At 38.3% G+C, this 15165-nt stretch overlaps 1 protein-coding gene across 6 annotated transcripts in view; it reads right to left on the reverse strand.

Moving 5' to 3' along the window:
* The window catches only part of PKHD1 (PKHD1 ciliary IPT domain containing fibrocystin/polyductin), a 484536-nt gene that overhangs the window by 345335 nt on the left and 124036 nt on the right, over nt 1-15165 (reverse strand). For all 6 annotated transcript variants that reach the window (XM_518534.6, XM_016955664.3, XM_009451446.4 and 3 more), the window contains one exon: nt 3474-3630. In XM_518534.6, coding sequence (XP_518534.5) covers nt 3474-3630 — 157 coding nt within the window. The remainder of the gene's footprint in view (nt 1-3473; nt 3631-15165) is intronic.

A 15165-nucleotide genomic window follows, 5' to 3' on the forward strand; every position in this document is an offset into this window, starting at 1 on the left:
GGGTTTAAAATATACACTTCTTAAATTTCACCCAGGACCATTTACTTGTCCATTCTTTCTACAATCAACATACAATTTTTGAGCCTTCGTCATGCATCAGGCACTGTTCTAGACCCTGAAGAGACAACAGTAAATAAATTGATGAAATCCTTTGTCTTTTTTGAGCTTATTCTAGTAGAGGAGACAGACTATAAACAAGCAAGTAAATTGATAATATACCATGTGATGATAAGTACTATGAAGAAAAGTAAAGCAACATCAAAGGATAAAGAGTCCTGGGGGGTGGCTGTAATTTTAGAAATGATGGCCAGCAAGTCCTCCCAGATTAGTTGATATTTTCTCAAAGAGCAAATGAAATAGGTGAGCCAGCCACATGAATGTGGAAGAAGAGCATTCCAGGCCATAGACATTACAGGCAAAGGTCCTGAGGCAGGTATATTCATAGAAGAGCTAGAGCAGAGTGAATGAGAAAGACAAGGTCAACAAGGGGATCAGAGGTTAAATAATAGTAAGGACCAGTGATTTGATTCCCAGTGAGTTGAGATTCCACTGGAGGTTTTGAGGAGAGATTTGACTTAAATTTTTAAAGGAAATGGACCATAAACTGCTGGGGGTTTACTTTACCATATAGCATAAAAGCCAAATATCAATTACTTAAACCCATGAAGCCTTATTTTCCTGTCACAAAAAGTTATTTCAGAGGTGGGTGGTTGAATGCCTTATCATGGCAACTCCAGAGTCATCAGGGTCCTAGGTTTGTCCTATTCTTCCGCTTTTCCATTCTAACTAACAAGTAGCATCATGGTCCAAAATAGTGGCCGAAAATGTTGCTATTACATTTATATACCAGCAAGTAGGAAAGAGAAAGAAGGAAGGGAAAATAGGGTGTACTTCCTACTGGGTCATCTCTACTTTTGGAAATTTCTCAGATGTTCTGCAGGGTACTTCTTCTATCTCATGGTAAGCCCTTAGCCACATGGCTATGTCTAGCTACAAAAGTGTTCAGAAAACAGAGCATTTCAGCTGAGTACTTTGTTGCCACCAATGAAATTAGGGTTTTACTACTAATGAAAACAAGGAATCTGAAACATGGGAACAAAATAAGAGGCAATTTAAGATGGTCTAGGCCAAAAATGTGGTGGTTAAGACTAGGTTAGTACCAATGAAGTGTTGCTACATGGGACACATGTTGAAGATCCAGCCGACGGGGTTCACTGATGGGGTGGTCATAGGAGGTGAAAGAAAGAAACAAGTCATGGATGCCTCCATGGTTTTTGGTCTGAGCCACTGGATGTATACAATTCCAGTAAGTGAGATGGAGAATTTCCTCAAACTTTGATTTGTGTATATGTTAATATCTATGTGATCGCAATATGTCTCAGACACAAATGATCTGCCCTTCACCTCCTCTCCGCTCTCCAACTCTAATCTTACATAACTGACACCAAGATTACCCCAGTATACATTCGGCCTCACTGCCAGCATCACTTATTTTAGAACCAGAAGTTTTAGTCTTTTACATTTACTTTCTAATTATTTTTCTTTGGTAATATTACATGTTACTGCCAGTATTATTATTCATTTTTTCTTGTATTTCACACAGGAATCCTAGGCCACTCAATAAGCATTCACAAATTATCTGTTGAACAAAATTTGATCTGTGTCCTTGCCCTGTTCTCATTCTTTCTAGAAGTTATGACCTATATCTCTATGATAAAAACCTCAGCGTTTCACTCTAGGTAGCTCTGTCTTTTGCCAACAACTCCTGTATCTTATTCGTGCAGAAACTGGAATCTACTACTTAGCCTTACATCCTACCTACTCCTCCTCCCCAAGAGAAAGAAGAGACCCTTCAGATGACTTACTCGCCCTCTCCATAGGATGAGGGTTTGCCTTTCCAAACCTAACTCACTTATCTAAATAATATGAGAGTGAAATATTACCTAAACCAGAAATGCTAAGAGAAACCACTATTGGAGGTTGGGGCAAGTATTGGGATTGCTCAGATATTTAAATCCTTAAGAGTGGGAAGTCAAATGAATGTTATACTTATCCTGCCTTTCTCCTACACTTTTCTCTCCTTCTGATGCCTCTTCTCTGTTTTCAGCCTCTGGTGCTGTCAACACTATTCATGATTTACCTGGAAGTAACAGTACATCCAGAGATTTAGTAATCCAAGACTTTCAGCTGGGAAACTTCTCCCAAATGGTAGTAGCAATATAAGGCCAAGACCTTTGAATGCCTGAAGGGGAGCCCATCCTCCTGCAGAATTTGATTCATATGGAGAAAGCCCTGGTTAAAGGCCTGCCAAGAGTATCTTTTCTCTGAAATGAGGCTTTAGGTCTGTAATTTTCCTTTGTCATTGCTGGTCCTTAGGTAGTTGATGACTGTCTATAGTGGCATTCCCATAGCCACTAGCTACACACACACACACACACACACAAACACACACACACAAAGACAGGGCAAGAGCCCAAGCTGACAGACCATTTTATCCCCTAAAGGGCACTAATTAACTGATTTGACTGAAAACTTCTCCTTGCTACAGAAGAGAAAAAAAACAGCTTCCAGAATAGAGAATGACAAAATGCCTAAATCCTGATTTGGTCTAAAAGAGACAGGTATTAAAATTCCATTAGTTTATCTCCTTTAAAATATTTTATTTTTCCCCTCATGTAGCTATATTCTTATTTTAGTAAGGATGAATGTTTGTGTGTTAAATATATTTATAGTAAAGAACAGTGTTTTAGTGCAGAGTTTCATAGAGATCCATAACTAATCATATCTCCCAAGTAATTTTCATTTGCCAATGAACAGAGGCACTTTGATAACTATTCCTTATTTTCAGCCACTAAAGTAGGCCATGATTTTTATTCTCATTTAGCAGATAAGGAAAGAAATGCACAAAGAGGTGAAATAACTGACTTAGCCATTTGAAGATGTGGTAGTAGAGTTGAAATTCGAAATCTCAGCCTCTTCCAACTTCATAAACCCTAGAGCTATATAGCCGGTTTTGCAATAAGAAAGCCTATTTATATGACTTTCCATGGGACCAAGAAGTCAAAACCACAACAGGGTAAAAGCAGGAAGACATTGCTTTCTTGGCAGGGTATTTCAAAGGCAGCAACGTTAACCAATTTCAGGGCATTTTGCTATATTGTGGGGGCTGTCCTGGATAAGCATGACTAAAAAGTGCTTGAATAAAGAAGCATATTCTTTGAGAACACTGTTAACCTTCTTGTTTTTGAAAAATTAAACTAATCAAGCTCTGTGCTTATAATGAGTCCAAAGAAAGGCCTTTCACTTTGAACCCTCTGACCACTTCTTCCTTTACATAGTAAAATTTCAGTTTGGTCTGAGGATAAATTGTCAACTAAGTTCTGGAACTTATCCAGAAAGTTTCCCTCCTCCATCCCCCCTACAAGTGATATAATCATATAGAATAATATTACCAACCTACAAACTTCACAGACCTTTAATGTGCAGTAAGTTGAGGATGCTTGTGTTAGTGTCCAGCAGAAGCAATTGGCCATTCTCCACTGTGACGTTGTCGCCATCTTGTGGCAGCCTTTCAGGAAACCAGCTGTGAGTCCTGGACCATCTCCGGCAGAACTGTAAAGAAAAGTTGCCCTGGAAAACAGAGAGCTGGGTTGGTGGGTTGGTTGGTTGGTTGGCTGGTCTGTTGCTTCGTTGGTTGGTTCGCTGGTTTGTTGGTTTGTTGGTTCATTCATTGTTTTTGGGCGGGATAGTATAAGTATTGAATCAAAATAGAAACTTCTCAAAGAAAGTAAAATTAATTTAAATATTTTAAATGTCTCCATAAAATTGGTTACCTCTCTCTTTTTCATACAACTAACCTAAACAGGAAAAAATATGAGAGGCAAAATTATATTTGAAGTTCTTCTGTGCCCAGCCCCTGGAATTCTCCAATAACATGCTGGTAATGTTTTCTCGCCTTTTTTTTTTCCCTCTAGCACAGGCCCCATTCTACCTAACAGATGAGGTTGATTCCATTTATTTTTACAGACATGTATTGAATCTTGGACAAAAAGTCATAAATAGCCTGGAATAGGGAGAATTAAAATGTTCTGCTTGATGGGTGGCATTTTGCTTTATGTAATTGGTATCATTTTTCACTGGCTCTACTGCCAAGAGTCCCTGTTTTATAGGAACATTCCTCTTCCCAAGTGCTCAGATCTATCCTCCCACTCGGCCTTTTTTGATATTATTGTTGCCTTTCCCCCTGTGCCTGGTGCATCAGGGCTGAACAAAGCCCATGCAGGCATAGGCAGAATGCCGACTGACTTCAGATGACAAGTAAATAGTCTGGAACATTTGAGTGAGGGGTAGGGAGCTGTACTGACAGAAGAAGCCAGAAAAGGAAGCACTCCCTCTCCACCCCAGCCTTCAGTCCCTCTCTCAGAACTTTTGGCTTTCCTGTTAATTTATGGTCACTCTGATGTCATACGTTTTTTAAAACAGGGACATAAAAATCACAGAAAGCAATATTGAGCTCATGCAAGAAGCTGGTAACATGTCTAAATGCCTTGTGAAGTTGTAGAAGTATAATTACGATAAACATAATAAAATCACAATAGAGAAGGTGATTCCTTCAAGGTAATAGATATGACATGTGTAAGCCACTCTCTCCAGTCTTCTTCCCATTCAGATTCCAACAAATGTGAAGCCCAAGTTCCTATAAAAATAAACCACCTAGAAGGTCCTCTCGTGATGTGTTAGAGGCAGATGGGAGAAGATCATTAGAAGGGAAGGCATGTTTGTAATACCAACAACTACACCTACACAGAGAATAGTGCTCTATAGTATTTCTGAGACAGAAAATGGAAAATTGTGTTGCCAGAAGAGCCGTTACATTTTCCAGAAAAAGATACAAACCCCAAGGTCAACAGTGCTAAGTTGCAGACCCAACACAATCACTGAGAAGGCTTTGCAATTTATTCGTTTTCTACATCTGCAAAGAAGTAAAAGTCTATGACTCATCACAATTTAAGAGATGGAAAGAAATAAGGCATAGTGATAACCAGTTCCAGTATCACAGAAAAAAGAATAGGTGATCCAGGAGCATCGTTGTGAACTGTAGTATCTGTAGGCTACAAAAGTAGGAGAGAATTTTAACTCTAGATGATTTCACTATAGGACGAGCTTTAGGTTGGTAAAATAATAAACAGTACTTCTTATAAGGCTATATATATTATACATTCTTATAACCCTTTAATTTACTCCCATAGAATACAGAAAGAGGAAAGGAAGGCAAATCAAAGGAAACTGGAATGAAAGAAGGTGGGAAAAACAGAGATGGTAAAGTAAACTGCAGAAGAGGGTGAACCAGGTTATCTGTAGTGTCAGCTGCGAGTCCATGATAAAAGGACATTTGAAAACTCTTGGATTTCCAGAAGGCCAGAGATGGAAAGGACTCTAGAAAAATCCTATACCATAATTTTACAGATGCTATTTTAGGCAGTGTTCCTTAGAGCTTAATAAAATGTAGATTTCTCTAGTGTCATCATATACCTATGAAATCAAAAGCTCAAGAATTGGGACCCAGAGACCTACAATTTTAATGATCCCCTCAGATGACACTTCTGCATCAAAATTTAAGGATCAATTCAGGGCAAGGACTGGAGGAGAAGGAGATATATCTTTAAAAGGAACCAAGATGTTTTCTCCAAACCAACATCCAAAGCTTAGGGTCTTTGGCCAGGATCACCCAAAGACTAGCAAGCTAGGAAGAATGATGTGTTGATGAACTATAAGAAATATGAAGACTTCAGCAGCATAACGCTTTCTGAGACATTAACCTGGTGGTCAGATCCATAACACAGCCACAGAACTATGAAGAAAACCAGGGCTCATTACACACACAGTAAAATGATCGGGAACAACTAGACATTAGTTAGATATTTAAGTGGGTCAAAGGTAGACTATTTCATGGTGTTATCCATTAATTAATTTGAGAACATTTTTACATTTTTATGATTAGCACAGATATCTGTTACCTAGCTCTCAATAAGCTTTAGAGACTTTCTTGCTCTGAAGCACTTGCTTATGCCATTTGCTGCCTTCCATGTGCTATAACCTCTTGGCCTAGCCTGTCAGCCTTCAAAGATTGCTATACTTGGTCCCAACCCAGTAGGTGGAAAGGTCAAATACTGTTATCTCTACTTTCCAGTGGAGAAAGCAAAGGCTCAAAGTGTTTAAATGATGTGTCAAAGTTCATAGTGATGGAGGTAAACTGGAGTCACAAAAAGGAATCTCCCATCTGAAGTTTTTCCCTTACCATGGCCTCTCCCAGGATGCTCTTTCCCAAAAGATCTGCATGGCTCACTCCCTTACTTAAGTCATGCCTCTGCTCAGGTATCACCTCCTTACCTGTATTATTATTTTTAAAAAGCACCCCCAATCATTCCTTCATTCCTTCTCCCTTAATAATGCCTCATTCTAGTATTAAATAATACAATTCCTTGCATATTTGGTTATCACTTACTAAGCTTACTCAAATGAAGCAGAGACTTGGTTTGGGTCATTGCTATATTCCCACCTCCCTAAAAGATGTCTAGCACATAGTAGTTGCTCAATAAATGTTTTTGAATAATTTATTAAATGAATCTTATACCTGCTGGTGCCATACATGCTTTTACAGATATCACACACAAACACACACACATCTCTTCCTAATGCAATAGGTGAAGATACAGGTGCTAAGACCTTAAAAATGCTATATCCCCTAGGTCTTCTGAAACATTTACATCCCTTTTTGTGTTTTCAAGCTCCATTTAAACATAAACCAAATGATGAATAGTGCCACTTAATTGGAACCTGAGACTCAGATTCGATCTCATAAAATCTTCCACCAATTTTTTCTTTCACCTTAAGTTTCTCTAGTCAATGTGGCCAATGTCAAATGAATACAGATGTTTAAGCATTCAGTTTCAAGAGACCTAAGTTTCCTTGTGCCCTGAATTCCCCTTAGCATAACAAAGATATCTTGAGATGTATAAATGTTTATTGATGTACTCATGCTTTTACACAAAATAATTACTAAATACTAAAAAATCTAAAAATTAGTGCAGCATCCACTGCTTACCAGCTACCTGGGGAAATAGAAGAGCAGCATATCTCTATGATTGCAAGTTATCAGTGTAATCCATGATTACATGCACGTTGCCATAAGAATTTTAGCTCTCCTACATTTTCAGTTAACAGAGCTGGTGCTATCATTCCCTCCCAGGGAAATGCTCCATGAAACAGTGAGGATGGCTCACCTTCCAACATCTTCATTCTCCAATCCATGTCACTTTGATCCAATCAAGAAAAAGAAAATGCCAACAGCATTGATTAAAGATTTTGTGAATATATTTGAGAATGTCTCTGTTGATACCAACATATTTTTGGTGAAGGCCATGTTCCGTGTCAACAACCCAGCTTACTTCCACCTAATATAAGCTCTTTCCTCTATAGTTCCCATGATGCTCAGCCTTTAGCTTTAGTGTTCTTCCTGGAGATAAACACATCACTCATTCTTATTCTGCAGATGAAGAAAATCAATTCCTCATAGGCATATGGGGGCAGGCGTGAAAATAGAGATACAAGAATTGCCCAGAACATGACCTCATCTTTGCATCTAGCCCCAAGTAAACCCAAAAAAAAAGCAAGAAAAAAACTTTCCTGCCTCAGCTAGGAAGCTTATGCAATTTGTTTTCTTCTTACAGCATGTCAGCACTTCTCTGAACTTCAGGGAATGTGCAGTATCTGCAAATCTTACATGTCACCTTAAATGTACTTGCAACACCACCAGAGTTATCTTGAAAGAAGTCATTGATCAGCAAGTTGGAACACCCAGCAAAGCAAAGACCTATTTGTGAGTGTATGCATTGAGCTGGGGTGGCAGAGGAGGTGGCGTATGGGAATCTCTCTAATCACAGTGCCTCCTGGCTGACAAGAACAAGAAATAACTGTTCTGACACCTCACCAAAATGTCTTCTTCCTCAGCATCCAAATCCTGGAAATAGGAAAAGACAAGTCCCTGTAACCATTTTCTCCACTCCGTATCCTTCTTTATTTTCTCCAAAGCACTCATCTCTACCTAATACAATGTATACTGGTTTATAATCAGTCAACCCCTAATAGAATGTAAGCTTCACAAGAGTGTCTTGGTTTTCTGCTGTATCCCTAGAACCTACAATAATGCCTGGCATCTATTGGCTACCCCAAAAATATGTTTGAATGAATAAATGGTCAACTCTTATTTGGACTTATGATGCCATAATGAAAAATCTTTAATAACTGAAATAATATGATATGAAGCTATAATTTAATTTTATTCAGTTCTTCTTTACATTGAAATGTTTTAATTTTTACGAAACCAACTTTATTTACCTTTTTCGTGACATTCTTCATTATGTTATAGATGAAACATCCTCTTTCATCCTGACATAAATAACACTTATATGTCCTTCTTGATTGGTGGGTTTTATATCTGCATGTTACTCCTCAACTAACTTACAATTTATGTTGATGGAAAGTTTTATAGTTTTTTCTTGTTTTTATTCCTTGCTATTTTTCCCCCAAATAGCTAACTGATTGTCTTCATACCATTCATTAAATAACATTTATTCTCCCAATTAATACTCTTGGCTATTTTAACAGTTGAATTATAATGTTCAATGACATTAAACCTATTGGCCAATTAAAATCCCAAATCCTTTTGTATGAGCTAATATAAAGGTGTTTCTCCCAAATAAATGTGACCTCATCCTTGTTCTTAAGGTACTTATATTATCATTTAGAAAAAATACAAATAGCCAGATAATTAAAGTGTGATTGATTCAATAATTAAAGGCATAACCAAGATGCTATGGGAGTTCAGAGGATTAGATGGCTGACCACAGTGGAGATGGCCTTGCAGGGGAAATCAAGTGCATTAAACATCGTTTTCTCTTTTTAATCTGGACACAACACATGACACAGGCTGAGATTATTTCAGCTGATTATAAAACAAAAGATAGTGTAGAAAAGTCAACTATCTACAAATCCAGGATTATGAATAGAGCCCCTAACCTATAATCTAATAACTCTTTAGGGAACAAAAAGGAAATTGAATTAGTTTGGTATAATTTATTCTTACTGACCTCATGCAGGCTCTAAGTGATCACTTTCTTTTCTCAGTGGTTATAAACCCCTCATGATTACAAGATAACATGAGAATGTCCTTCCACACTGCACTGTGTAGCACATTGACTACTCAAAGAAATGTCAACAGTACTTTTTGTCAGAGATTCCTGCCCAGTTCAAATTGACCCTTTCTCATCATTAGAAAACCAGGCAATTCATTGTCTTATCTCTTGGTTCCACATACTTCCTATCTTCTGCGATTTCTCAAAGATTGCTGACACTACCTCAATGCTTCATATATCTAAGTTATTAGCCCTCTTAAGCTTCGGAGGATTTTCAAAGTCTGCAGACAGGACAAATTTACAGTCTTCTTTTATCGTTTCCTCTAGTGAATCTTCAAATCTCCTCTAATAGCATCTCTTCTGAATTTTAAGTCCAAAGACCTTTTCACTTGTGGGAGAAAAAATGATAATGATAGCTACTGATTACTTAATATTTCTAATGTCCCAAGCACAATGCTATACATTTTACTTACAGTATCACTAATCCTTATGTAAACCCTGAATATCTGAGACAGGTCTCAGTTAATTTAGAAAGTTTATTTTGCCAAGGTTGAGGATGCATGCCCATGACACAGCCTCAGCAGGTCCTGATGACATGTGCCCAAGGTGGTTGGGACACAGCTTGGTTTTATACATTTTAGGGAGACATGAGACATCAATCAATATATGTAAGATGTACCTTGGTTCCATCCAGGACAACTTGAAGCAGGGAGGGGGACTTCCAGGTCACAGGTAGATGAGAGACAAATGATTACATTCTTTTAAGTTTCTGATTAGCTTTTACAAAGGAGGCAATCAGATCTGCATCTATCTCTGTGAGCAAAGGGATAATTTTGACTAGAACGGAAGGCAGGTTTGCCCTAAGCAGTTCCCAGCTTGACTTTTCCCTTTAGCTTAGTGATTTGGGAGGCCCCAAGATTTATTTTCCTTTCATACTCACAATTAAAAAATGTAGGTATTACTCTTTCCACTTAAAGTTTAATTAATAATAATGGCCAACACTTACGGGGTGCACTTAACAGGTATTATCTCATTTTGTTACAGACCTCTTTTCAGACTACTTTCAAGGAACTACAGAGTAGATGGATCCCTGCCTTCAACAAATGTTTATTGAGCACCCACTGCACACCAGGCACAAAACAAATTCCTGACCTCATGGAGCTTATATTTTAGGGAGATAACAGGTTAAATATATAAAACTAATAGTGTGCTCTGAAGTAAAAAAGAAACAGGGTGAAGTGGATCAGAAGTGCCAGGGTAGGAAGAGCTATTTGATATGGAGTGATCAGGGACTGCTCTGATTGGATTGGATTGGATTGGGAAAGGAGCAGAGAAGTAGAGTATGAGCCAGAGGCTATCAAAGGAGGACCTTGAACAAAGGGTGTGCTTGGAGTACTGCAGCTGCAGCCTGAAGGATCAGGCGGCTGGCCCTGCAGGAAGGAACGCTGTACAGCCAGATGGCCTTTCTAGTGATGCAATGAGAAACACTGCACAAAGACCTGGGTAGACATCAAGTTCTTCATATGTCATAGAAAAAAAAAAATCAAGGAAAACACTCAGTAACATATAACGAGGTCAGCAAACTACAGTCCACAACCCACTATTTTGATATTGGCACATGGCATGACAATTCATTTACATATTGTTTGTGGCTGCTTTCAGTTTGTGACAGAAGCAACATGGCCCACAAAGCCTAAAATATTTACTATCTGGCCCTTTATAGGAAAAGTTTGGGGACCCCGGTAAATTCTGTTTCATACTATACTATCAGTATAGTACCTATAATATGCTCAGTATAGTGTATCTATAGTACATCAGTATTAAAACATGTGCAAAATGGAACTTTCTGTAATTGAAAATAGGTAATTATAATACAGCTACCTGAGACTTGAGGGACTGCAAACAAAAACATCTTAGTGAAGGATATACATTAAAGTACTGGAAACTGATTCAATTCTTCCCATTTTTTAGTACACAATAAGCCAGATCTCAGAAAGCCACAGAAAGGCAAGTGGAAGTGTGGGAAGTTGTGTGTGTGTGTGTGTGTGTATGCCACTCACGCACTCACATGCATGCACATGAATACACACACACACACAGAGCCAGATCAGAAGATTGACAGATACATGCTAGCCTTTTTCACAGAGCTGACACACTGCCATTTAACCAGCGAGCATGGAGCACGTGTTTGTGTTCCCATCACTATTAAGAGACAAGGTTAACATTTTAAGTGATGGACTACAACATGTTATTTCCCCATGCAATGGACCCATGACGGCACTGCCTTCGAAAACACTTAATTTCGGTGATTGAATACACAGGAGCGTACTTTCCCTGCTATGAACGTTTGACAGCTCCACAGTTTCATACACCAGGAAACCTTTTTTTTCCTCCTTTGCTTTTCTTCCTATCTTTACACCTGAAGGGAAGCAAAATGGATATGTGGTGGCAGAGGAAAAAGGAAGAAGCCCAGAGAATGAAAACCAGCTTATGAGCTTCAGTGTATTTTAAAATAAAAGTATTCACTGCCATCTGCTCTAATTACTTCTAATGTTTGGGCTACCATCTTCATACAATAGAAATAATGATCTCCTCAAGGGCAAAAAAAAAATTTTTTTACGGAAACAAACAAAAGTTGATTACATTTAGCTCCCAGGCTAAAGAAGCATCAAGCTACTTTGTAGTGAACAATCAATTAGGAGAATGGGTAGGCCTCCGATTAACACTAACAAATTAGGTCCTTTTGGTGGTTCCCTCCCTTTTCTTTTTTTCCTGCCTCTTTAGAGGAGCTGTGCTCACAGCTCACAGAGGGCAAAGAGCTGACTAGGCATATTTCTGGATCTAGGGTTATTCCACACAAATTCCTTACATTTTGATCAGAACCAGATAAGGCCAAGTCTTCTCCCTGTCTTCTTGTTGACATCAGACATGTCCCAGCTTTAATACTGAATATAGGGCTGGGTATTCTACCAAGACTTCGGATTACTTCGTGGAGTGAACTGCTTAGGGGCCACCCCAGACTTGAACTCCTCTAAGGAAGCTAAAGCCCACTTAGCCTCAGTAAAGTCTCCAGGAACAGACATGATCCAGGCCAGGTCCATTCCTTAGACTTAAGTGAAACACATGGAGCCCAGAAAAACATGGAACAGACTTCTACAATGCCAGCAGGAGAAACGTTGCTTTCACAAAGGCTGAGTCTAGTGACCTTCTCAAATCCTCAAATTCAAACATATTACTTGTATGAAGCAGAATTCTGAGATGTCCTAGGATTCTGAACCCCTGGTGTACACACCCTGTGTAGTCCTCTCCCCTTCAGCAGAAGCAGAGCCTGTGAATATGATGGGCTATCACTCCCATGATTAGGTTATGTTATATGGTAATGATGATAGAATTATGCAGATATAATTAAAGTGAGAGATCAGCTGACTTTGAGTTATTCAAAAGGGAGATGGCCTCTACCTAATCAGGTGAGTCCTTAAGAGAGAGATTCTCCCACTGGCCTTGAAGGAGCAACCTGCCATGTGGCTTGGAGGAGACCATGTGGCTAGAACCCAAGAACAGCCTTTAATTGCTGAAAGTGGTCACAGCCAACAGCCAGCAAGAAAATGAGGACCTAAATCCTATATTCACAATGAATTGACTTTCACTGACAACCTGAATGAACTTGGAGGTAGATCTTGAATTCCAGATGAGAATGTAGCCATGCTGACACTTTGATTTCAGCCTTGAGAGACCTTGAGCAGAGAACCCATCTACTCTGTGCCCAGACTTTTTTAAAAAAATTTTTTAATAGATTTAGAGGGTACAAGTGCAGTTTTGTTACATGGATAGATTGCATAGTGGTAAAGTCCAGGCTTTTAGTGTAACCAACATCTGAAGAGTGTACATTGTGCCCATTAAGTAATTTCTTGTCCCACCTTCTTTCCACCCTCCCACCCTTCTAAGCCTCCAGTGTCTATTATTCCACTATATCCATGTGTACACATTATTTAGCTCCCACTTATAAGTGAGAACATATGGAATTTGACTTTCTGAGTTACTTCACTTAAGATAATGGTTCCATACAGGTTACTGCAAAAGCCATGATTTCACTCTTTTTTATTGCTGAGTAGAATTCCAATGTATGTGTGTATATATATGTGTACACACACACACACACACACACACATATATATAAATACATACACACCATATTTTCTTTATCCAATCATTTGTCATTGGAAACTTAGGTTGATTCCATATCTTTGCTATTGTGAACAGGGTTGAGATAATCACCTGAATGAAGGTATCTTTTTGATATAATAATTTCTTTTCCTTTGGGTAGATACCCAGTAGTGGGATTGCTAGATCAAATGGTACTTCTATTTTTAGTTCTTTGAGAAATCACCATACTGTTTTCCATAATGGTTCTACTAATTTACATTCCCACCAACAGTGTATAAATGCTCCCCTTTCTCAGCATCCTCACCAATATCTGCTGTAGTTTGACTTTTTAATAAGAGCCATTCTGACTAATATAACTCAGTATCCCACTGTGGTTTTAATTTTCATTTCTCTGATGATTACTAATGTTGAGCATTTTTTCACATGCTTATCTGCCATTTCTGTGTCTTCCTCTAAAAATGTCTGTTTGTGTCCTTTGCCTACTTTTTAATAGGGTTATTCTGGTGTTTTGTTTGTTTGTTTTTATTGAGTTGTTTGAGCTCCTTGCAGATACTGGATATTAGTCCTTTGTTGTATCTGTAGTTTGCAAATATTTTCTACTGTTCTGCAGGTTATCTGTTCATTATGTTGATTACTTATTTTGCTGTGCAGAAGGTTTTTAGTTTTGCTAGGTCCCACTTGTTTGTTTTTGGTTTTGTTGCATTTGTTTTTGAGGTCTTGGTCATAAATACTTTGCATAGGCCAATATCCAAAAAAGTTTTTCCTAGGTTTTCTTCTAGGATTTTTATACTGTCAGGTGTTACATTTAAGTCTTCAATCCATTTGAGTTAATTTTTGTATAAGGTTAAAGATAGAGGTCCAGTTTCATGTGCCTGCATATTGCAGTCCAATTTTCCCAGCACACTTATCGAGTAGGGTGACTTTTCCCCACTGTATGTTTTTGTTGGCTTTGTCAAAGATTAGTTGGTTGTAGACATGTGACTTTATTTCTGGGTTGTCCATTATATTCTATTGATCTATGTGTCTATTTTAATACCAGTACCATGCTGTTTTGGTGACCATAGCCTTGCAGTATAATTCGAAGTCAGGTATTATGATACCTCCAGCTTTGTTCTTTTTGCTTAGGATTGCTTTGGCTAGTTGGGCAGTTTTTTGGTCCCATATGAATTTTAGGATGGTTCTTCTAACTCTGCAAAAAATGATGTTGACATTTTGATAGGAATTCCATAGAATCTGTAGACTGCTTTCAATCCATGAGCATGAGATGTTTTTTCCATTTGTTTGTGTCATCCACAATTTCTTTCATCAATGTTTTGTAGTTTTCCTTGCAGAGATCTTTCACCTCCTTGGTTAAATATATTCGTAAGTATTTTATTTGGTTTTGCATGTGCCCAGACTTCTGATCTACGGGACCATAGATAATAAATCGGCATTGTTTTAGGCCACTAAGATGGTGGTCATTTGTTATGCAGCAACAGAAAATTAATATGCCACTATAAGGACCTTCTTGAGAGAACAATTTTCACAGAGACCATGTTTAGATTTTTCCCTCTTTATTAAAGTTACTGCTCAAAAGCATAAATAACAGCAAGAAAGGTGGGATGCCAGTGCTAGGCAGAAGGACAGGTCATTCGCTCACTGCATAAACTCTCCTCACACAGGACATGCAACATGGAATTTTTCAATTTATGATGCCAAAAAATGTAAAGTAAGACCTGATGCAGACCTTTCTTTTGCTCAGGAAGAATTATGACTACCAAAGATATACAGTAAATACCACAAGGACTTCTATGTAGTCACCAATACT

This window comes from Pan troglodytes, chromosome 5 (assembly GCF_028858775.2).
Source record: "Pan troglodytes isolate AG18354 chromosome 5, NHGRI_mPanTro3-v2.0_pri, whole genome shotgun sequence".
In the NCBI taxonomy this organism is placed as follows: Eukaryota; Metazoa; Chordata; class Mammalia; order Primates; family Hominidae; genus Pan; species Pan troglodytes.